The 26,893-nt window shown below is 37.7% G+C and overlaps 1 protein-coding gene across 1 annotated transcript in view; it reads right to left on the reverse strand.

Moving 5' to 3' along the window:
- Positions 1-26,893, reverse strand: part of LOC117343945 — an 82,719-nt gene that overhangs the window by 50,278 nt on the left and 5,548 nt on the right. The window contains exons 5-10 of the mRNA XM_033906514.1: positions 22,899-23,059; positions 20,559-20,686; positions 20,238-20,367; positions 18,828-19,030; positions 15,951-16,025; positions 14,769-14,837 (exon numbers count right to left, since the gene is read on the reverse strand). Of these exons, the coding sequence (XP_033762405.1) occupies positions 14,769-14,837; positions 15,951-16,025; positions 18,828-19,030; positions 20,238-20,367; positions 20,559-20,686; positions 22,899-23,059 (766 nt within the window). The remainder of the gene's footprint in view (positions 1-14,768; positions 14,838-15,950; positions 16,026-18,827; positions 19,031-20,237; positions 20,368-20,558; positions 20,687-22,898; positions 23,060-26,893) is intronic.

A 26,893-nucleotide genomic window follows, 5' to 3' on the forward strand; every position in this document is an offset into this window, starting at 1 on the left:
TGGACACGACAGTGATCGCCTCCCTCCCAGTGATCGCCTCCCTCCCAGTGATCGCCTCCCTCCCAGTGATCGACTCCCTCCCAGTGATCGCCTCCCTCCCAGTGATCGCCTCCCTCCCAGTGATCGACTCCCTCCCAGTGATCGCCTCCCTCCCAGTGATCGCCTCCCTCCCAGTGATCGCCTCCCTCCCAGTGATCGCCTCCCTCCCAGTGATCGCCTCCCTCCCAGTGATCGCCTCCCTCCCAGTGATCGCCTCCCTCCCAGTGATCGCCTCCCTCCCAGTGATCGCCTCCCTCCAAGTGATCGCCTCCCTCCCAGTGATCGACTCCCTCCCAGGGATCAACTCCCTCGCCTCCCTCCCAGTGATCGCCTCCCTCCCAGTGATCGACTCCCTCCCAGGGATCGACTCCCTCGCCTCCCTCCCAGTGATCGACTCCCTCCCAGTGATCGACTCCCTCCCAGTGATCGCCTCCCTCCCAGTGATCGCCTCCCTCCCAGTGATCGACTCCCTCCCAGTGATCGCCTCCCTCCCAGTGATCGACTCCCTCCCAGGGATCGACTCCCTCGCCTCCCTCCCAGTGATCGCCTCCCTCCCAGTGATCGCCTCCCTCCCAGTGATCGCCTCCCTCCCAGTGATCGACTCCCTCCCAGTGATCGCCTCCCTCCCAGTGATCGCCTCCCTCCCAGTGATCACCTCCCTCCCAGTGATCGACTCCCTCCCAGTGATCGCCTCCCTCCCAGTGATCGCCTCCCTCCCAGTGATCGACTCCCTCCCTCCCAGTGATCGACTCCCTCCCTCCCAGTGATCGCCTCCCTCCCAGGGATCGCCTCCCTCCCAGTGATCGACTCCCTCCCAGTGATCGCCTCCCTCCCAGTGATCGCCTCCCTCCCAGTGATCGACTCCCTCCCAGTAATCGACTCCCTCCCAGGGATCGCCTCCCTCCCAGTGATCGCCTCCCTCCCAGTGATCGCCTCCCTCCCAGTGATCGCCTCCCTCCCAGTGATCGCCTCCCTCCCAGTGATCGACTCCCTCCCAGTGATCGACTCCCTCCCAGTGATCGACTCCCTCCCAGTGATCGCCTCCCTCCCAGTGATCGACTCCCTCCCAGTGATCGACTCCCTCCCAGTGATCGACTCCCTCCCAGTGATAAGTACCATTGACATAGGTAAGAATGTGTGGGGTTAGACAGATTTCCATTGTCCATCCAAGAGTTGCTTATTGTAGGGAAAAAATACAGCCTCGTCTTGAATCACAAAGCACACCAATATGTGTGTGCCATCTGTACAGTACATATGTAACATCATACAAACACATCAACAGGGTTTGAGCTGGGTCTGGTATGACAGTGTGAACAATGGAAAGCCAACAATTAACTACTGGGGACTACGCCCAACCTGAAGCGTTACCTGTGGCGCATGCATCAGATACAAGCCCCCCTCCCCCCTACATACAAACCTGCTCGGGTGGCACAGTGGCAGCACACATACCTTTTACCTATAGGCAGATGTGAAAAGGTATGGGGTCACCTACCAGATGTCAGTATTTCAAAGTTAAAAGCTGCGAGCTCGAGTGTTTCAAAGTTAAAGACACTACAGCTCCCACAAACAGTAATTATTATTGATTGTAAACAACAATGTATTGTTTTATTTTGTTCACAATCCTTTATTGGAGACTTCTTGGTTTATCTTTTAAATAATTTAACAAATAATTAATTGCATCCCATAGAAATTCTATTGTTTTTATTAATTGCATCCCTTAGAAATTCTATTGTTTTTCAATTCTATATTTTTTTCATGTTTATTTAGTTTTGAAAGTGATAATCTTTATGAAGCTTTTTTTCTTACTTTAATTTGTTGGGAGTTAATAGATACATGCACGTGAGTGGTATTTGTTCATTATGCCGTCAGCGATGTAGCGCCTTAAACCGTGTGTCTCAATACACTTTCTGACTGTAATCCTGAACCCAGAGTCCCAGTACATTATACTTCTGATACCGTGTGTTAGAATATTTAACCTTCACTTGAGGCAGGACAGACTTTAGGGAGAAAACATATGAACAAGAGAACTGTGAACAGGTTGTCCGTCTGGGTGGTCTCTATATCATACCCCCCAGGATGTCACTCAATAAGTCCCCACACCCCAATGTAAACCAGCCGGTTACACCGCCTCCTAGCTACACCACATACAACTCCTGTACAAAACTCTTTGAACCAAATTCCTAGCCTGATGGAGTTTTCTATGATATTCTGGGAAGGTATGTGAATTTGGAGACCTAAAGAAAACTGCCATATTTCTTTGATGTAAGTTTCCTCCCCTTGACATTAGGCACTCGGAGATCGGGGAATGAAAATCCCACATTACAAATCCTTGAGGTCAAACCACACTCAGCCAAGCACAACCTTAAAACTTGTGAAGTAAATAGCAATGCTGTGTCACCTCAAGTGTGTTACCAACACTCTATACTGAGATCTGCTGTGAACAGCCTCAGATATTCAATAAGCCTGATGCTCAATAAGTCTGATATTCAATAACTATCATATCCAATAAGTCTGATATTCAATACCTTTAATAAGCCTGGTATTCAATAGGCATCATATTCAATAAGCCTGACATTCAACAAGCCTCATGTTTAATAAGCCTTACATTAAGAGTTTCTTGCAAAACTTAATTTCTGTAATTTAGAATCAACAACAGCAGATGAAATGATGCTGAGGACAGAATTGTCAAAAAGCACCAACATATTTGTAAATCATTCATACCTTGAATCACTGGGACATGAAATTCATTGGATCACTTGGACTTGATATCAATATCAAATTGCTTGGGCATTGGTGTGTAAATTAATTAATCCTTCGAATTCTATTCATTTTATAACAAATAAAATATTTGCTAAATAAATGAATATTATGAATAGATAAATTTAAATCTGTTCAACAGAAATGTTCAGTTTTGACTGCATAAAAGGAATGCCAAAATGTATCATATAGCCTTAACTCTTATACAAATAATATACATAGTTATGTGTTACATACCATGGATCCTTATAAGGGAGGTAACTATATTACCTCTTTATTGTGTGAGGTAGCATATAACCTTAACTCTAACACAAATCACAGGTATAATGGATCATTATAAGGGAGGTAACTGTAGAATGTGTAATAGAATGGAGGTAACTAACACAAATCACAGTACTGTAGTGTATAGGGAATTCTTCAAGTGTCATCGCAATGAAATGTCACAACTCATTATTGACTTAAAAGTGAAGAGTGTCCGTAACACGCTTTTGTGGTGCTAATAAGAACAAGTACTTCTGATGGTGAGGTCCGTGTTAAAAAGGATCCAATACCATGTATATATAACGTGCTATATAGAATATGTCCATATCCCATTGCGTTCAGACCACTGTAAACGCAATAAAAACATTGTTTGATCCCTATATGTTGTCAACTCCTTCCAGCCAGCAGGATAACTAACCTCACCCCTTCATCAGGTCGTGACCACACCCCTTCATCAGGTCGTGTATAAGTGTCCCCATCCTTTATCAGGCAATATGGGAATGACTTCCCTGCCAGTTATGGTTCAGTTGTAAAATTGGCCAAGGCAGGGATGTGTACAAATCTTGTGTTTATATCAGGTGTCAGAGAGGACAGGTCCTGTGCTGCAGCTGTTGACTGGGTTACTTGGTACAGCAGTGTGAGCTATACATGTTATGTAACCAGCTGGTGCTTCTAACACATGGGTGTCACTTGGTTAACAGGCCCTATAAAGATGTACACTGACTACCAGCCAAATGTTTTGTAATTTGAAAAGGTCAAAATCATAAGTCTTATTTTAATTTATAATTCAAATATTTCAGTGATAGGGGCCAGTAGAGTATGTCCAACAGAGGTATAATACGAAGATTTTCCAATGAATTGATGAATGCGAAATAATACTGGCTTAGTCTCCTTAACATTGTACAGATGGGGGTCAGCTGATGGACGGGTGATCAGATGGACGGGTGATCACAGATGGACGGGTGATCAGATGGACAGATAATCAGATGGACGGGTGATCAGATGGATGGGTGATCACAGATGGATGGGTGATCACAGATGGATGGGTGATCACAGATGGATGGGTGATCAGATGGACGGGTGATCAGATGGACGGGTGATCAGAGATGGACGGGTGATCAGATGGACAGGTGATCACAGATGGACAGGTGATCAGAGATGGACAGGTGATCAGATGGATGGGTGATCAGATGGACAGGTGACACCTGTAGATATAATACCAGTGTACACTATACACCTGTAGATACCAGTGTACACTATACACCTGTAGATATAATACCAGTGTACAGTATACACCTGTAGATATAATACCAGTGTACAGTATACACCTGTAGATATAATACCAGTGTACACTATACACCTGTAGATATAATACCAGTGTACAGTATACACCTGTAGATATAATACCAGTGTACAGTATACACCTGTAGATACCAGTGTACAGTATACACCTGTAGATATAATACCAGTGTACAGTATACACCTGTAGATATAATACCAGTGTACACTATACACCTGTAGATATAATACCAGTGTACAGTATACACCTGTAGATACCAGTGTACAGTATACACCTGTAGATATAATACCAGTGTACACTATACACCTGTAGATATAATACCAGTGTACAGTATACACCTGTAGATATAATACCAGTGTACACTATACACATGTAGATACCAGTGTACACTATACACCTGTAGATATAATACCAGTGTACACTATACACCTGTAGATATACTACCAGTGTACACTATACACCTGTAGATATAATACCAGTGTACACTATACACCTGTAGATACCAGTGTACACTATACACCTGTAGATATAATACCAGTGTACACTATACACCTGTAGATATAATACCAGTGTACACTATACACCTGTAGATATAATACCAGTGTACAGTATACACCTGTAGATATAATACCAGTGTACACTATACACCTGTAGATACCAGTGTACACTATACACCTGTAGATATAATACCAGTGTACACTATACACCTGTAGATACCAGTGTACACTATACACCTGTAGATATAATACCAGTGTACACTATACACCTGTAGATATAATAGGCCAATCATGAGAATCGTTCACGTTATAATCAGTACATCTGTAAGGACAACCACTTCCTCTCCACTGTCAAGTGTACACACGTGCCAGGGAGACGGGGAGACGACAGCAGCCTGTTGTTGTGACCAAAAGTCATCTTCAGATCTACAAGCCACACATGGAAGCCATAATAGACAAGTTGAACAATGACGAGTTGAGCCTCTTGCCAAGTTCTCCCTGACAAGTGTTTTTTAGCTAATACCTTGTGATCAACAGCCAGACATGGCCCACTCCACATCACCGTGTCTCATTTACTATCAATTCCACAGTCTAGTCGACAAAACATTTTTTTCACAGGCGTTTCCCCTACAAATCTGAGAGACGGTAAATTGAAAATATAATTTGATTACGAGGTCTCTGATATGAAATTCCCCTCCACTGATGTTTATCGTCACACATTTGCCCTAACTTGTGAGTCGGGTAGTTCTATTATATCAAACAGGATCCTCAACTCCTGATTGGCTCAACACACATAATCTCACCACAAGTATTCCTGTAATTATTACATTACAGTGTGACAGTACGCTGACATTCAACTGATATGCTAACCGGACATATTTACTACATGGATTAAAAGCAAAGGTACATCTAAAAAAAAATATGGTTCACAGCATAATGTACTAATTGAACAGGATAAAGTTTGCTGTTAACATTTGCCTAAACCCAATCAATGACTATACACTTAAAACTGTCAACACGAATATAGACTAAATGATTGCTCCATGCTAAATGTCATTTTGACAAATCAGAATCATATCTATGTATGTCATTTGAAAGTAGTTTAGTTTCAGTACACTACATTGTCAGTATACCTTCAGTGTACCTTCAGCATATGATGAAGTACATTATCAGTGTACCTTCAGTATATGATGAAGTACATTATCAGTGTACCTTCAGTATATATGATGAAGTACATTATCAGTGTACCTTCAGTATATGATGAAGTACATTATCAGTGTACCTTCAGTATATGATGAAAGACACTTTCATGAGCAATATACCTTCAATATATGAAGTACACTGTCAGTGTACCTTCAGCATATGACAAAGTACATTATCAGTGTACCTTCAGCATATGATGAAGTACATTATCAGTGTACCTTCAGTATATGATGAAGTACATTATCAGTGTACCTTCAGTATATATGATGAAGTACATTATCAGTGTACCTTCAGTATATGATGAAGTACATTATCAGTGTACCTTCAGTATATGATGAAGTACATTATCAGTGTACCTTCAGTATATGATGAAGTACATTATCAGTGTACCTTCAGTATATATGATGAAGTACATTATCAGTGTACCTTCAGTATATGATGAAGTACATTATCAGTGTACCTTCAGTATATGATGAAGAACATTATTAGTGTACGTTCAGTATATGATGAAAGACACTTTCATGAGTAGTATACCTTCAATATATGGAGTACACTGTCAGTGTACCTTCAGTTTATGCTGAAGTACATTATCAGTGTACCTTCAGTATATCATAAAGTACATTATCAGTGTACCTTCAGTATATGATGAAAGACACTTTCATGAGCAGTATACCTTCAGTATATGGAGTACACTGTCAGTGTACCTTCAGTTTATGCTGAAGAACATTATCAGTGTACCTTCAGAATATGATGAAGTACACTGTCAGTATACCTTCAGTATATGGAGTACACTGTCAGTGTACCTTCAGTATATGATGAAGTACATTATCAGTGTACCTTCAGTATATGATGAAGTACATTATCAGTGTACCTTCAGTATATGAAGTACACTGTCAGTATACCTTCAGTATATGTAGTACATTTTCAGTATACGTTCAGTTTATATGATGAAGTACATTGTCAGTATACCTTCGGTATATGATAAAGTACAGTTGACCAGTATACCTTCAGAATATGATGAAGTACATTTTCAGAATACCTTCAGTCTATATGATGAAGTACACTGTTGACCAGTATACCTTCAGTAAATGATAATGTTGTTCCTATTAATCAATTTTGATAGCATTTGGTCATTTGTATTTGAAAAATGATTAATCGATCATGTTTCGACAAATTTTAGCTTTTTGTACTTTTTACACAGACCTTATCTCAAGTTTCTTCAATAAACAGCATCAGCTAGGTTGTGGGAGTTTGTTTATATAATCAAAGTACTGGAAGTACTGTAAACGAACATTATTGTTTAATGCAAAATCAGTAATCTTCTAAGTTTAAAGTCGATAAATTTACTGATATTGGTTTAGGAATTAATTGCAAATTATTTTAAATGTTTGCAGCTGTTCTGATATGATTGAACACATGCATATTTCTGTAAGGTCCTGGTTGAAATTGGAAGTTTGTTGATCTATCTTGGATGGATTAAAATAAAATATGTCTTCTTTCTTTCGGGAAGGCATCATCAGTTATAATACAGACAGGACTCTGTGACCTTATTGATGACAACTTCTAATATGCACTAAATTTAGGCTAGTTCCATCGTTAGTTTTGCATATTTCAACTTAATATGATGAAACACACATACAGAACTACTGAAAACCAAAACCAGAGCTGGTAATCAAGGCCCGGATTAGGAATGTATCCTATTGAAACTGCATGTACTCAAGCATGTATGGTACTTCAAAACAAAAAAACTTGACTCCTTTTGTTCAGGAATCATTTGATGTTAATAAATCTTTATATGAGAAGATAAACTTCTGGTATAATTACAGTATTGTACACAATGTGATAAAGAATAACAACCATATAAAGACTATCTTCATCAAATAATTCAGCAAACAGGAAAAGAAAACTTCAAGCTTCATTTTCAACTTCAAAGCTGATAAAGGTTACAGTCCATTCGATGGGATGACACATTCCCTATTTATTGTCCCTTTCCAATGTTGACCATCCAATCATAGTGAACCACACAGTTCATCAATGTAATTGCACAAATCACATCCTTTATGTGGAGAGAACAGTTTTCGGGGTGTTATAAGATTCCATAACTGTATGCAAATTTGTGAATCATTCCATATCTATATCTATATATATACCGTACGTGTATATATTTACACATATCAAAATTGGAATGACACAGGAGATTTGCAAGTTTAAGTTCACCATCAGCCATGGGAGGTTTACGTAAAATGTTATATTTACCGGGGTAATTAGTAATTTTGATTATATATTTATCAAGCTCTATTCTGTACTTTCTACCAGTGCTTATATTAGAGAATGGACACAATTATATGTTCTCCAATGTCAAAATTAATCATATGTAAAATATTAGGGGTTTATTTGACCGAGACGTATTCAAAATTTTTGTAATCATTCGCCATTCGAGGCCTGATTGCCGTCATATTTGAATTACCAAAATGGACCTGAAATCAATATTTTAAAAAAGAGAATGATCTGTGACTTCAATATTTCATAAAAATAATTTAATACATCGTTTATTCACTTCATTCAGATCTTCAGACACCACATAATTTTTGAAGTCATATATAGAAATATATGAACCATTTTGTTATTGATTAATAGTTCACACAAGTAAGCACTAGATGTTAGCAGTAAGTATATGTACCGCTATCTACTGGCATGACTTTGAGTACAGTAGACTACACTCGCTTTGTGGATATTGACAGGATAACATATATTTACATACTAATTCAATTTTAGAATTGTAACTGAAATCTTGTAACAGCATATGGCACAAATAGTCATCTGAACATTTGTTGTATATTGAAAAAATATTTAAGGTAAATATTAACTCATTTGCTTGACTTCAATTTTCAGTTTATCAATTCATCGATTACTCTGTGTTTGAAGTATGGTGTAGTGAGAATTTCAAGTCTTGATCATGACTTGATGAAAATTCTAAATTAACAAATTATTAAAATAAATTTGTTTGAAAAATAACACAAGTTCAACATCAATATTATATAGAGTATCAATCACAATATATCAGAAGTTATCAAACTACAGATAACAATTAACGGCTGAATATCAAATTAAGTGAATATCACAAATATTTTTGCATTTGTTTTTAGATAATCCGGATTTCCGTCTTTAAAAAAATTTACCTAGTAGACGTAGTGCATAGTAAACATAGCCATGTAACAGCTGATTTTAATCAGATTTAATTAGCATGAACTTAACACCGTCTCAGTAGTTCGTCGCAATCGAAAATTTGGTCGTGAATTCGGGATTTTACAAATTATTTCAAAATACTTTCAGGTAAATGAAAAAAAATTCTCGTAAAAATGTCGATTTTGAGTCCACTATCGGCCATTTCGGTAATTCAACTCTAGGCCTAACGACAATCGGGCCGCGATTCGCAAATGAATAATTAATTTAAAATTCGGTCAAATAAACCTCTAATATTTTATATATGATACAATCAGGCATTGTAGAACATATATTTTGGTCAATCCTCTGAAAATAATGCCAATTTATATTATAATTAAGCCCCATTTTTCTTCGTTTCGGTATTTCAAGTCCGCTTCACGTGTGGTCCGTTTCAGTAAATATTCTCGTCTTTGCCGAAATAAAAACAAGCTATATAATTGTTCATTTTAAACATGACAACAACTGCCAACCACACGTATCCAAAAATGTTATTGTTGATATCATCTGAATATTGCCGTAGTTATCTGTCACTTCGATTGTATACCCCATGCCATAGTGAAGGAAGAATCGACCAATCAAATTGGTTTATTTTTGATTTCCGTAATCTTGCAGTTACCTCCCTTACAACAGTAAATACGTTCCAAGTATCGCCTACAACAAGCAATCCCGTGCACATAACAAGATATTATCATTTGCATTTGATTTATTGGGTCATTTTCGTCAAAGGAAAATGGTATATGGAAATCGATGACAACTTGAACGCTATGACCAGTCACCCTGACCACAAATGCCACCTAATTGTAAGCCTATACATATGTACAGTTCTTTCTCGCAAACACGTACAGTAACCTATAGTATGATACAATGTATCGCCTCGTATGCCGTCATTGATATATTTCTTTCTCTAAATTATAGAAATACACACCTAGTTGATAATGATGTAACATTCTAGAATATATATATTACACATTTAAGTAAATCGCGGACAAATTTGCAGACCTATGCTATCTAATGTCAGCCGTTTTGGAATGAGCAAAACTTTCTAAACATTCGGAGACGAATGCGCCTGCGCAATAGTTGTTTACATAAATATATTGACCTGGAGTTATTCGCAAAGTTCAGGTTCATTTAGTCTTCTCATTTCGCTAGCGTTATGCATTTCTCAAATCGTAGGCATCTTGAAAACATCTACTGAATACATTTCAACCTTTTCGGTAAAACTACTATATAAAACGAAGATGTTTTTGCAAGTAAATTATTTGAAGCGTAAGGCAATGGGGGCAGCCATATTTCATTGAAACAGACAGTAGATGGCGTATTGGTGAATGTGGTTACCAAATATGGTCATATTTCTCAGTCCAGTTCTTGATGGCAATAACCGAACATTAATGTTCGTTTAAAAACCTTAAGTCCCACGTAACAGTGATACTGAACTGTAGGCTTGACGAGATAATGAAACTATAAACCATCCGGGACTGCCGTTCAAAGTCCTCCAACATTTAAGGTTTAGACATTTGGAAGATGGGGTTCCAGTTATGTTCCCTGAAAGCTTGAATTATAAAACTTTTTTGAAAGTGTGACATGTTAATGACGGAAACTTTCTTCCTATAAGGACAATAAAACATGAAATAAAAGTAACATCTGGTCAATTAATAAGTTATTTTTGTATGAGTATCTGGTCAATTAATAAGTTATTTTTGTATGAGTATCTGGTCAATTAATTAGTTATTTTTGTATGAGTATCTGGTCAATTAATTAGTTATTTTTGTATGAGTATCTGGTCAATTAATTAGTTATTTTTGTATGAGTATCTGGTCAATTAATTAGTTATTTTTGTATGAGTATCTGGTCAATTAATTAGTTATTTTTGTATGAGTATCTGGTCAATTAATAAGTTATTTTTGTATGAGTATCTGGTCAATTAATTAGTTATTTTTGTATGAGTATCTCTCCAGTTTGAGATGCTGAACACTGTTGGCAACATTTTAGGACAGATCACAACTATTGCTTTTTCTTTGGACAATGACCACAAATTTAAGAAGACATCTACTTATTGACAGAAGAAGACATCTACTTATTGACAGAGTCTAACAGACTCCATTACAATAATAGCAAGTTGTCTTTTTTGTAACTTGACTTTGCAATAATGCATACCATAAGTGACATTGGAGTGGGTAATTTGCTTAAATTTTGTTCATAACTTTAAGAATTTTACACACAGTGTTGTTTTACCTCCAGGTGAAATCACAAGTGGCTTATAGAAATTAAGGCATCTAAAAAGGACTTTTAAACAAACAAGAGGTGTTCAATTGTTCATTACTACATGTATTTTCTTTTCTGAATTATAACTTCATTCATTATGAACAGTCAATGACCTTGACCTTTCTTTAAGCAAAACAACTGAGTATTGATTTCTCTGTCTCTCCCCCTGACATGTGACCTACTTGTAAGGATAATTTACTTTGAATGGTTGTAGTGAACTCGACTTCTGGTCAGGAGCTATCAGCTTATTGTGTGGCAGGTATTATCACCTATAAATATCCAGTAACATACTGTTTCTACAATAACACTATCGGGTATAAATATCCAGTAACGTACTGTTTATACAATAACACTATCGGGTATAAATATCCAGTAACATACTGTTTATACAATAACACTATCGGGTATAAATATCCAGTAACAAACTGTTTATACAATAACACTATCGGGTATAAATATCCAGTAACAAACTGTTTATGCAATAACACTATCGGGTATAAATATCCAGTAACAAACTGTTTATACAATAACACTATCGGGTATAAATATCCAGTAACATACTGTTTATACAATAACACTATCGGGTATAAATATCCAGTAACAAACTGTTTATACAATAACACTATCGGGTATAAATATCCAATAACATACTGTTTATACAATAACACTATCGGGTATAAATATCCAGTAACGTACTGTTTATACAATAACACTATCGAGTATAAATATCCAGTAACGTACTGTTTATACAATAACACTATCGGGTATAAATATCCAGTAACATACTGTTTATACAATAACACTATCGGGTATAAATATCCAGTAACGTACTGTTTATACAATAACACTATCGGGTATAAATATCCAGTATCATACTGTTTATACAGTAACACTATCGGGTATAAATATCCAGTATCATACTGTTTATACAGTAACACTATCGGGTATAAATATCCAGTAACGTACTGTTTATACAATAACACTATCGGGTATAAATATCCAATAACATACTGTTTATACAATAACACTATCGGGTATAAATATCCAGTAACGTACTGTTTATACAATAACACTATCGGGTATAAATATCCAGTAACAAACTGTTTATACAATAACACTATCGGGTATAAATATCCAGTAACGTACTGTTTATACAATAACACTATCGGGTATAAATATCCAGTATCATACTGTTTATACAATAACACTATCACCTATAAATATCCAGTATCATACTGTTTATACAATAACACTATCACCTATAAATATCCAGTAACATACTGTTTATACAATAACACTATCAGGTATAAATATCGAGTAACATACTGTTTATACAATAACACTATCGGGTATAAATATCCAATAACATACTGTTTATACAATAACACTATCGGGTATAAATATCCAGTAACGTACTGTTTATACAATAACACTATCGGGTATAAATATCCTGTAACGTACTGTTTATACAATAACACTATCGGGTATAAATATCCAGTAACATACTGTTTATACAATAACACTATCGGGTATAAATATCCAGTAACGTACTGTTTATACAATAACACTATCGGGTATAAATATCCAGTATCATACTGTTTATACAGTAACACTATCGGGTATAAATATCCAGTATCATACTGTTTATACAGTAACACTATCGGGTATAAATATCCAGTAACGTACTGTTTATACAATAACACTATCGGGTATAAATATCCAATAACATACTGTTTATACAATAACACTATCGGGTATAAATATCTAGTACCATACTGTTTATACAATAACACTATCGGGTATAAATATCCAGTAACATACTGTTTATACAATAACACTATCGGGTATAAATATCCAGTAACGTACTGTTTATACAATAACACTATCGGGTATAAATATCCAGTATCATACTGTTTATACAATAACACTATCACCTATAAATATCCAGTAACATACTGTTTATACAATAACACTATCACCTATAAATATCCAGTAACATACTGTATTGACCAAACAATATTACCCATGACTTGCCCAGGGAGGTTACAACACAAGGGGATCAATATTATTAACAGTTTCATCAACACATACATCATAAGGATGAAGGAGTTGTCTCCCTTTAATAGTGCCATTTCTCTAAAACAACATAATAGCAAATCAGATATCATATTGGTCGTTGGAAGGGAGACAACTGCAATAGTTCAGAAGCTTACTCAGGGCTATCATGAATGTCAATAACATCACAAAGGTTCTGTCTAAAATTGAAGAGGGGCTTACTTGTGGACATGGGGCTTATACTTAATTTGTGTACATTCAGTCATCACAAAGGATATTTTACCACCTCATTATACACATATGTATGTAAACACATGGCAGCAGATCAGACACTTAACCTTCCCGAACGCCTGGTCTTATGTTACTTTTTCCAGTGTCTCCATACAGATCTATATTTCCAGTGTCTCCATATATATACAGATCTATATTTCCAGGGTCTCCATACAGATCTATATTTCCAGGGTCTCCATACAGATCTATATTTCCAGGGTCTCCGTACAGATCTATATTTCCAGTGTCTCCATACAGATCTATATTTATGTTACTTTTTCCAGTGTCTCCGTACAGATCTATATTTTATGTTACTTTTTCCAGTGTCTCCGTACAGATCTATATCTTATGTTACTTTTTCCAGTGTCTCCATACAGATCTATATCTTATGTTACTTTTTCCAGGGTCTCCGTACAGATCTATATTTACGTTACTTTTTCCAGGGTCTCCGTACAGATCTATATTTACGTTACTTTTTCCTGGGTCTCCATACAGATAAATATCTTATGTTACTTTTTCCAGGGTCTCCGTACAGATCTATATCTTATGTTACTTTTTCCAGGGTCTCCGTACAGATCTATATCTTATGTTACTTTTTCCAGGGTCTCCCTACATATCTATATTTTATGTTACTTTTTCCAGTGTCTCCATACAGATCTATATCTTATGTTATTATTTTGACCTCGATTTGTAAATTCTAAGAGATACGACTGGTTTGCATGTTGTCATTTTCTGCTGTGTTTTTCACCACAGATCAGCAGAAATATCCATCAGGGAAGTCAAACTTGTTTTCTTAATCTTAATCAGAAATCACGAAGGTGTAACATACTTAAAATGATTAATTTTCAATACAAAACTTGTCTCCCTGAAACAGAAATAAATGATTTGATTTGACTTACCTTTTTAAAGGCAACAGGTGCATCACAACTATCTTCCTCTTTCAAAATGTCTGCCCATTTCACATTTTTCTACAATACGAAAAAAATGTGATTCATGGTGTGCTTTATAGGTGAGATGTTTAACTTCCTATTAACACTACAAGGACAGTGCCCACAGACGATATGCCACGGACGACGTGCCCACGGAAGACGTGCTCACTGACAGATATTTCTGTATAGTGCTATCACTCTGAATTGTTACATCTGGATTGATACCATCAGGTAAACTAAGGACTTAAGGACTGCAAGCAAAATCGGTAGAAATATCTCTGGGAAATATGATATTAGACGGTTTAATTAAGCACATTGGGGAATCCGAGAGTAAATACTCAATGAATCAAATATAGTTTCTGCTGGGATCTCAATTTCATACTGTTTGGCTAAACACAAAACAAACCTGTTATGGAGTAATCCGGATCACATGAACATTTGCGATATAGCTAGATCTAGAGAATTTCTACAGACATCACATGTTTATATAGTAAAGTGAGGGGTATAGTTCCCATAAGAACATGAGTAGATATTTGTGTACCTTTATCATGATTTTTATTTTAATCTAAACTGTGATATATCTGTTTCAGATTTTTTTTTCTGTCCATGCACGTTCCTAGAGAGTCTTACTTAGTATACACACGTAAGGCTGTAAATCACTGACCTACTTAGTATACACATGTAAGGCTGTAAATCACTGACCTACTTAGTATACACATGTAAGGCTGTAAACCACTGACCTACTTAGTATACACATGTAAGGCTGTAAATCACTGACCTACTTAGTATACACATGTAAGGCTGTAAATCACTGACCTACTTAGTATACACATGTAAGGCTGTAAATCACTGACCTACTTAGTATACACATGTAAGGCTGTAAATCACTGTTTTTTCCCTCTGAACTTTGGTTGAACAAATTAAAATTGAATTGCATGTTCGGTAAGCAACAACAATTTTCCAAACTTTGAATCAGAATATCCAATTTCAACAAAAATGTTCCTGGAAATACTTCAGTACATGTAGTTAAACCCCGATATTCCCCGCCCACAAACTACACTTCTGATTTCCTATAGAAAACATACGAGTGAAGAACTACCTTGATGTTTGTCAGACATCAGGTGAATGAGTTAGGTAAGCTTGTATACTAACCTTTGACGATGATTTACAGCTGTAGGGTGCTCTCCTAGAACTGCCTGCTGCCTCTCTCGTTAACATCCTCTTAGGCTGAACATAGAAATATCTTATTATACTTGGTTTTAGACAAAAAAACAAAAACTTCTTTAAAAGTTTTAGTCATTGGCAAAATTTACTATATAAAAATAAGTTAAAATCTAATATTTACAATTGTTTCTGAATCAATATTCCAAGTGTAAACAAGTCTGTTTATTTCTCATGAGTGAAGTACATGACCCAGTTTGTTACATATATTTACCACATACCTGGTATTGTTCTGTTATCAAATGAATTCTCCAGTGTTTTTCTGAGTGATGTGATAAAAATGTAAGTTTTCTGAGTGATGTGATTAAAATGTATGTTCTCTGAGTGATAAAATGTAAGTTTTCTGAGTGATGTGATAAAAATGTAAGTTTTTTGAGTGATGTGATAAAAATGAAAGTTTTCTGAGTGATGTAATCAAAGATATAAGAAAACTCACGTCCTATACATATGTAAATATTGGCAGATTTCATTCTTCAAACTATGTATCAGAGTTTACAAACAAATGAAATCAAATTATTTATTATGAAATATTACTACTGTAAAATTGTGGTAAAAGATATTGCAATTTAACGTAAATAAAACAATTGAAATGTGGGACCTCTTTCTTCCGTGTAAGAGAAAGTGGATGGGGTGAATCTGTCTGTCCGAGGCTTTGGCAAATGGCTGTTTTGACATGAAAATGATTTTGAACATTGATCACACAATGTAAATGATAGCATCTGACTTTTTGAATGTTTTGAAGAAAAGATAGTAAATATATGTTATCAACCTTTTACTTTAGTTTACAAGATCATCAATCTAATCTAATAATACCCCTCCACCTCCTTCAGGTGTTATATCTACATACTGTAAAAGTGGAAATATTCGCGGTGTGGAAATTTTCGCTTATTTCGCTATCAGTAAATCTCCGCGAAAATTTCCACACGCGAATATATTAACACATAACAATACTAAATAGAAAAGATACAAGTTAGCGCAAAAATATCTTGACGGCGCGAAAATATCCACACCGCGAACACTTTGGAAGCTGGCTAAGCGAAAATTTCCACACGCGAAATTATCCACTTTTACAGTAACTAGGATATAAGTTCATATCCAATGTTTTGCTATCAAAGACAGAAAAGAGATACAATGTATTTCTCTATTCTATAAGGAATGACAATCTGGGTAGAACATAGCTCTACTGTATATCTTCAGAAAAGTTTTGTTTTGTTCCAACTTGGGAGTTGCTTCCCCATTGGCTATAACAAGGTGTTATGTGAAAGAAACATGCTGGGCGAGAAGACTGCCCATATATATGCCATAAGATTTGGTGTGTGAGAAATTTTAATATTTGTGAATCCTTGCTCAATCGGCAAAAGCAAATTTAATTGCAATATCTAACTTTTCTTTTGGATAAATATGGCGACTTTTCAACTTCAGGCCAGTATTTGCCTGATGGATCAGTGATATTGAAACTTTATTTCTTGCTCTTGATATATTTACTTTACGTTTTATCCACCATGGAGAATCAATCATTTGCTATTGTGATTAAAAAGTAGGAAACTCATCCAGTAATGCTACCAGTGGTAACACTTCTGTTAATACTTCACCCTGAAACAACACTAAGAGTAATTTCAAAACGTTGTAACTCCTTTATAGTGCCTATAACCTATATCTGTGTGTGAATAAAGAGAGAAACATGGACAGGAACACCTTACACACGCCTGTACACAGTAGTTCAGTGGGTGGACACTGTACATTTAATTATCTTAAAGGATAACAAGTAAAACTAAGAAAGTTTCAGGTCACCATGGGCCTCACTGTGTGGCAAACAATATTCTCCATACATGTCGTGTAAGTATGATCCATTTTGTCCTTTGAACCCAAATGACCTTGACTTTTGACACAGTGACCTTGACCTTTGGTCAGTTAACTTCTTGTTTAATTCCGACCAACTTTACATATAATATCATAACAAAATGTTCTAAAGTGAAGAGTTCTAGTATCACAGTGAGGGGCATCTTCGCTAGCCAAGGCTTCTGATTACGTTACACTACACGAACCCTTGGCAGATATAGGCGTCAGTTCTGGCCCTCTAGCGGAGATTCGAAATTACCACCCTTTACACATGAAATTTTTCGACCAATCGAAACGAACGTTACCAATTTACTTCATCGGTGATGTTTACAAACGCACATGGCGGTGTGTGTTATTTTGATGAGATATGTGATCAATGAATTCTATTAATTGATCAATCACTGCGGATGTTTCCCAAAGATTGTACGTCTCTGTTTTTAGGTAAAATGTCATGACATAGTCGACGATGTAGCTCTGTACTGGGCGCCGCAATTTTTGTTTACTGTGAAACCAAGCCTGGATGTAAAACGAGATTTAATTGGGTGCCCTGGGATTCCAGGGCACGACGGTTTGAACATGACTATATCTGCCAAAGGTTCGTGTAGTGTAACGTAATCAGAAGCCTTGGCTAGCGAAGATGAGTGAGGGGATGTATAAATCTTAACCTTGACCTTTAGAAATAATGACCTTTGACCTGGATTTTTACCTTAGAATGTATTTTTTGTGAACTGAACATCTTGACCAAATTTCATGTAAGTATATCAATAAATACTGAAGTTATCACAGCTAGGAATTAAAATATTTGTTGACAGACGAAAGACAGACAGACGGATGGATGGACAGACAGACAAAGTAATTTGTGGACAGACAGAGAGATAAATAAAGGGCACTGATATTTCCAATAATGCCTTCTATGGAAAACATTTTTGCGTAGAATTAAATCAAAACCTGTCGGGCATTGTAAATTACCGTGCGGGCATTTATATCGACCATTTCCTCCTTTTCTGCAGGAACACTGGGTTTGGGACTGCATAGATTGGACTGGATCTGGTACGACTTGTAGATGGAGTTTCTAATTGGAGTCGCTACCATCTGTCCAAATGGAGACTCGATCACCCTGGATCTCTGTTGACTCATGTTGTACTTGTCCAGGATATTGTTCACTGACTCATCTGGGGAAGGCAAGACACCACAGTAAAGGGGAGGTAATACACCACAGTAAAGGGAAGGTAATACACCACAGTAAAGGGAAGGTAATACACCACAGTAAAGGGGAGGTAATACACCACAGTAAAGGGGAGGTAATACACCACAGTAAAGGGGAGGTAATACACCACAGTAAAGGGGAGGTAATACACCAAAGTAAAGGGGAGGTAATACACCACAGTAAAGGGGAGGCAATACACCACAGTAAAGGGGAGGCAATACACCACAGTAAAGGGGAGGTAATACACCACAGTAAAGGGGAGGCAATACACCACAGTAAAGGGAAGGTAATACACAACAGTAAAGGGGAGGTAATACACCACAGTAAAGGGAAGGTAATACACCACAGTAAAGGGGAGGTAATACACCACAGTAAAGGGGAGGTAATACACCACAGTAAAGGGGAGGTAATACACCACAGTAAAGGGAAGGTAATACACCACAGTAAAGGGGAGGTTATACACCACAGTAAAGGGGAGGTAATACACCACAGTAAAGGGGAGGTAATACACCACAGTAAAGGGGAGGTAATACACCACAGTAAAGGGGAGGTAATACACCACAGTACAGGGAAGGCAAATTGATAATTATCTCACGAAAATATACGCTGTATCAGGTGTAGCAGGATATGATGATAGAACATAAAATAAGAATATATTTGAGGGACATGAATGTTGTGTTTTCACTCCTGGATTGAATACCACACACTGACACACAATCAAATGTCTGTTTTACTGTGAAATTCAATTCATCACAGTTCAACAAAGCAGTAGACTCATATTGTTAAGTGTCTTACAGTACAAACTTTCAGCCCGGTTTTTTAGAAAAAAAACCCATCCATCTGTCAATCTCATAATGATGACATACAATATTATATTATCTAATCTTCAGAGACACATATTAAACCTAACAAGAGGCACAGAGGCCTTCATGGTCACCTGACTTTTGATAAACCAATCTTTTTTTATCTGTCTTAGATATTTTCTAAGAAGACAAGCTTTCTAGCACCTGTTCAGCAAAAATAGCAGGCCATGGTTTTTCACTAACACAAGAAAAAGACGAGTCTATTTGATTCAGGTGACCTTGAAGTCTTTGTTATATAACTACATTCAAATAGAGAGGGATGAATATATTGTTATCAATCAAGAGATCCAGATAGTGAGTTGTACAAACCAGTAGGAAGCTGTAGTTTAGTACTCTTAGAGTCCAGCCTGGACAGTAAAAGGTTGTGGTAATCTGTCATAGCTTTCACCATGGACATTCTGTCTGTCTGTGGGACGTAGTAGAGGGAGGGTCGTGTCTGCTGTCAAAGTGAAACACACAAATTTAATCTTCAATGTACCAAAATTACTTAATTTTTTAATTCAATTCCTGAGAGTAAACAACAATAATGTTTAATGAACCCTAGAATCTCAACTAGTGATTTATGGATAATTTCTCTAGTAAACACATAACATGCTATTTCAATATGATTTAAGTATTAAAGTGTGACACCTGTGTTGTCCCTGCGTTGGGTCCTTGGCCGGCGTAAGTGAACCGTCCCTGTTCCTTGTTGCCAGTCACAGATATTCCAGTTTCATTGAGGATACTTTCCATGGCTTGGTCATCCCGCTGAAACTCGTCTGTAACAAAAAATGCTAATACTGAATGAACTCTGTCAGTATGAAGGAGCTGTGATGGCTCAGTGGGAAAGAGCGCCAGACAGGTAACCGTAGGTGAGGAGGCCAAGATAGCTCAGTGGGTTAGAGTGCCGGCCAGGTAACCTTAGGTGAGGAGGCCAAGATAGCTCAGTGATTTAGAGTGCCGGCCAGGTAACCTTAGGTGAGGAGGCCATGATAGCTCAGTGGGTTAGAGTACCGGCCAGGTAACCTTAGATGAGGAGGCCACGATAGCTCAGTCGGTTAGAGTGTCGGCCAGGTAACCTTAGGTGAGGAGGCCGTGATAGCTCAGTGGGTTAGAGTGCCGGCCAGGTAAACTTAGGTGAGGGGGCCACGATAGCTCAGTGGGTTAGAGTGCCGGCCAGGTAACCTTAGGTGAGGGGGCCACGATAGCTCAGTCGGTTAGAGTGCCGGCCAGGTAACCTTAGGTGAGGGGGCTACGATAGCTTAGTGGGTTAGAGCCGACCAGGTAACCTTAGGTGAGGAGGCCACGATAGCTCAGTCGGTTAGAGTGCCGGCCAGGTAACCTTAGGTGAGGGGGCCACGATAGCTCAGTCGGTTAGAGTGCCGGCCAGGTAACCTTAGGTGAGGGGGCTACGATAGCTCAGTGGGTTAGAGTGTCGGCCAGGTAACCTTAGGTGAGGAGACCATGATAGCTCAGTGGGTTAGAGTGTCAGCCAGGTAACCTTAGGTGAGGGGGCCACGATAGCTCAGTGGGTTAGAGTGTCGGCCAGGTAACCTTAGGTGAGGGGGCCATGATAGCTCAGTGGGTTAGAGTACCGGCCAGGTAACCTTAGATGAGGAGGCCACGATAGCTCAGTCGGTTAGAGTGTCGGCCAGGTAACCTTAGGTGAGGAGGCCGTGATAGCTCAGTGGGTTAGAGTGCCGGCCAGGTAAACTTAGGTGAGGGGGCCACGATAGCTCAGTGGGTTAGAGTGCCGGCCAGGTAACCTTAGGTGAGGGGGCCACGATAGCTCAGTCGGTTAGAGTGCCGGCCAGGTAACCTTAGGTGAGGGGGCTACGATAGCTTAGTGGGTTAGAGCCGACCAGGTAACCTTAGGTGAGGAGGCCACGATAGCTCAGTCGGTTAGAGTGCCGGCCAGGTAACCTTAGGTGAGGGGGCCACGATAGCTCAGTCGGTTAGAGTGCCGGCCAGGTAACCTTAGGTGAGGGGGCTACGATAGCTCAGTGGGTTAGAGTGTCGGCCAGGTAACCTTAGGTGAGGAGGCCATGATAGCTCAGTGGGTTAGAGTGTCAGCCAGGTAACCTTAGGTGAGGGGGCCACGATAGCTCAGTGGGTTAGAGTGTCGGCCAGGTAACCTTAGGTGAGGGGGCTACGATAGCTCAGTGGGTTAGAGTGTCGGCCAGGTAACCTTAGGTGAGGGGGCTACGATAGCCCAGTGGGTTAGAGTGTCGGCCAGGTAACCTTAGGTGAGGGGGCTACGATAGCTCAGTGGGTTAGAGTGTCGGCCAGGTAACCTTAGGTGAGGGGGGTCATGATAGTTCAGTGGGTTAGAGTGTAGAGTGTCGGCCAGATAACCTTAGGTGAGGAGGCCATGATAGCTCAGTGGGTTAGAGTGTCGGCCAGGTAACCTTAGGTGAGGAGGCCATGATAGCTCAGTGGGTTAGAGTGTCGGCCAGGTAACCTTAGGTGAGGAGGCCATGATAGCTCAGTGGGTTAGAGTGTCGGCCAGGTAACCTTAGGTGAGGAGGCCATGATAGCTCAGTGGGTTAGAGTGTCGGCCAGGTAACCTAAGATGAGGAGGCCACGATAGCTCAGTGGGTTAGAGTGTCGGCCAGGTAACCTTAGGTGAGGAGGCCACGATAGCTCAGTGAGTTAGAGAGCTGGCAAGGTAACCTTAGGTGAGGAGGACATGATATCTCGGTCTGTATTTGTTGTTCAGTGAGGTAGTCACCAACTACTACTGTCTCAACATGTCTGGCTGTTTACAGGGTGATAAACCCAGCAGGCAGACAAACAAAGAAAACATTCCATTTATACAATTCCATACTATGGTATGACATCTAGATTTTCAAAATCATGAGAGGCATTAGGAAACGATGGAAAACAATAGACATCACTCTAGTGGCCAGTACAGGTTGGTGTTCCTTCCAAATAATTAACAAATGATAATTATATACCCCTGAATAATACAGTATCACCCTATGTACTTACCTTCTGCTTTCTGAATCTCCTTTGTAAACTCGAGCGCTTTTTTAGCGCTTCTGCTCCGGCGGCGGCCATTTCGTTTTTGCTCAGGGTCACATGCTAACTCTCCGAAAACTCTCCTCTTTCCTAAACTGTGGGCACTCCGACTTCGCTTCATCTTACCAGTACTGGACAAATAGATCATGTAAATACTGTGTGATATATTGAAAATAATTACGAAAAAATGTTATTCCTCAAGCAATGACCCAAAGTAATTTTCATCTTATAAAGTAACAAGTTGGAAATCTGTTCAAACTTGAACTTGATCAGGTCAATCAGAAGTCATTCTCAAAACTAGATGCTTCATTTTTTAAGATACTGATAAATTCTCAAGTAAAAAAATCTATTTGATAGTTTATATGTAGATTCAGATAGCCTGTTGGTAAGTATCAACTATAGATGTAGATTCAGATAGCCCCTTGGTAAGTAACAACTTTATATGTAGATTCAGATAGCCCCTTGGTAAGTATCAACTTTATATGTAGATTCAGATAGCCTGTTTGTAAGTATCAACTTTATATGTAGATTCAGATAGCCTGTTGGTACGTATCAACTATATATGTAGATTCAGATAGTCTGTTGGTAAGTATCAACTATATATGAAGATTCAGATAGCCCCTTGGTAAGTAACAACTTTATATGTAGATTCAGATAGCCCCTTGGTAAGTAACAACTTTATATGTAGATTCAGATAGCCCCATGGTAAGTAACAACTTTATATGTAGATTCAGATAGCCTGTTGGTAAGTAACAACTTTATATGTAGATTCAGATAGCCTGTTGGTATGTAACAATTTTATATGTTGATTCAGATAGCCTGTTGGTAAGTATCAACTGTATATGTAGATTCAGATAGCCTGTTGGTAAGTAACAACTTTATATGTAGATTCAGATAGCCTGTTGGTAAGTAACAACTTTATATGTAGATTCAGATAGCCTGTTGGTAAGTAACAACTTTATATGTAGATTCAGATAGCCTGTTGGTATGTAACAATTTTATATGTTGATTCAGATAGCCTGTTGGTAAGTATCAACTGTATATGTAGATTCAGATAGCCTGTTGGTATGTAACAATTTTATATGTTGATTCAGATAGCCTGTTGGTAAGTATCAACTGTATATGTAGATTCAGATAGCCTGTTGGTAAGTAACAACTTTATATGTAGATTCAGATAGCCTGTTGGTAAGTAACAACTTTATATGTAGATTCAGATAGCCTGTTGGTAAGTAACAACTTTATATGTAGATTCAGATAGCCTGTTGGTAAGTAACAACTATATATGTAGATTCAGATAGCCTGTTGGTATGTAACAACTTTATATGTAGATTCAGATAGCCCCTTGGTAAGTATAGATGTAGATTCAGATAGCCCCTTGGTAAGTAACAACTTTATATGTAGATTCAGATAGCCTGTTGGTATGTAACAATTTTATATGTTGATTCAGATAGCCTGTTGGTAAGTATCAACTGTATATGTAGATTCAGATAGCCTGTTGGTATGTAACAATTTTATATGTTGATTCAGATAGCCTGTTGGTAAGTATCAACTGTATATGTAGATTCAGATAGCCTGTTGGTAAGTAACAACTTTATATGTAGATTCAGATAGCCTGTTGGTAAGTAACAACTTTATATGTAGATTCAGATAGCCTGTTGGTAAGTAACAACTTTATATGTAGATTCAGATAGCCTGTTGGTAAGTAACAACTATATATGTAGATTCAGATAGCCTGTTGGTATGTAACAACTTTATATGTAGATTCAGATAGCCCCTTGGTAAGTATAGATGTAGATTCAGATAGCCCCTTGGTAAGTAACAACTTTATATGTAGATTCAGATAGCCCCTTTGGTAAGTATCAACTTTATATGTAGATTCAGATAGCCCCTTGGTAAGTAACAACTTTATATGTAGATTCAGATAGCCTGTTGGTATGTAACAATTTTATATGTTGATTCAGATAGCCTGTTGGTAAGTATCAACTGTATATGTAGATTCAGATAGCCTGTTGGTATGTAACAATTTTATATGTTGATTCAGATAGCCTGTTGGTAAGTATCAACTGTATATGTAGATTCAGATAGCCTGTTGGTAAGTAACAACTTTATATGTAGATTCAGATAGCCTGTTGGTAAGTAACAACTTTATATGTAGATTCAGATAGCCTGTTGGTAAGTAACAACTTTATATGTAGATTCAGATAGCCTGTTGGTAAGTATCAACTGTATATGTAGATTCAGATAGCCTGTTGGTAAGTATCAACTGTATATGTAGATTCAGATAGCCTGTTGGTAAGTATCAACTTTATATGTAGATTAAGATAGCCTGTTGGTACGTATCAACTTTATATGTAGATTCAGATAGCATGTTGGTAAGTATCAACTATATATGTAGATTCAGATAGTCTGTTTGTAAGTAACAACTTTATATGTAGATTCAGATAGCCCCTTGGTAAGTATAGATGTAGATTCAGATAGCCCCTTGGTAAGTAACAACTTTATATGTAGATTCAGATAGCCCCTTGGTAAGTATCAACTTTATATGTAGATTCAGATAGCCCCTTGGTAAGTATCAACTTTATATGTAGATTCAGATAGCCCCTTGGTAAGTAACAACTTTATATGTAGATTCAGATAGCCTGTTGGTAAGTATCAACTATATATGTAGATTCAGATAGTCTGTTGGTAAGTAACAACTTTATATGTAGATTCAGATAGCCCGTTGGTAAGTAACAACTTTATATGTAGATTCAGATAGCCCCTTGGTAAGTAACAACTTTATATGTAGATTCAGATAGCCCCTTGGTAAGTATCAACTTTATATGTAGATTCAGATAGCCTGTTGGTAAGTAACAACTTTATATGTAGATTCAGATAGCCTGTTGGTAAGTATCAACTTTATATGTAGATTCAGATAGCCTGTTGGTAAGTATCAACTTTATATGTAGATTCAGATAGCATGTTGGTAAGTATCAACTATATATGTAGATTCAGATAGCCCCTTGGTAAGTAACAACTTTATATGTAGATTCAGATAGCCCCTTGGTAAGTAACAACTTTATATGTAGATTCAGTTAGCCCCTTGGTAAGTAACAACTTTATATGTAGATTCAGATAGCACCTTGGTAAGTAACAACTTTATATGTAGATTCAGATAGCCTGTTGGTAAGTAACAACTTTATATGTAGATTCAGATAGCCCCTTGGTAAGTATTAACTTTATATGTAGATTCAGATAGCCTGTTGGTAAGTAACAACTTTATATGTAGATTCAGATAGCCTGTTGGTAAGTATCAACTTTATATGTAGATTCAGATAGCCTGTTGGTAAGTATTAACTTTATATGTAGATTCAGATAGCATGTTGGTAAGTATCAACTATATATGTAGATTCAGATAGCCCCTTGGTAAGTATAGATGTAGATTCAGATAGCCCCTTGGTAAGTAACAACTTTATATGTAGATTCAGATAGCCTGTTGGTAAGTAACAACTTTATATGTAGATTCAGATAGCCTGTTGGTAAGTAACAACTATATATGTAGATTCAGATAGCCCCTTGGTAAGTATCAACTTTATATGTAGATTCAGATAGCCACTTGGTAAGTAACAACTTTATATGTAGATTCAGATAGCCTGTTGGTAAGTAACAACTTTATATGTAGATTCAGATAGCCTGTTGGTAAGTATAGATGTTGATTTAGATAGCCTGTTGGTAAGTAACAACTTTATATGTAGATTCAGATAGCCTGTTGGTAAGTATAGATGTTGATTTAGATAGTCTGTTGGTAAGTAACAACTTTATATGTAGATTCAGATAGCCCCTTGGTAAGTAACAACTTTATATGTAGATTCAGATAGTCTGTTGGTAAGTAACAACTTTATATGTAGATTCAGATAGCCCCTTGGTAAGTAACAACTATATATGTAGATTCAGATAGCCTGTTGGTATGTAACAACTTTATATGT

Source organism: Pecten maximus, chromosome 15, assembly GCF_902652985.1.
Source record: "Pecten maximus chromosome 15, xPecMax1.1, whole genome shotgun sequence".
Classification (NCBI taxonomy): domain Eukaryota; kingdom Metazoa; phylum Mollusca; class Bivalvia; order Pectinida; family Pectinidae; genus Pecten; species Pecten maximus.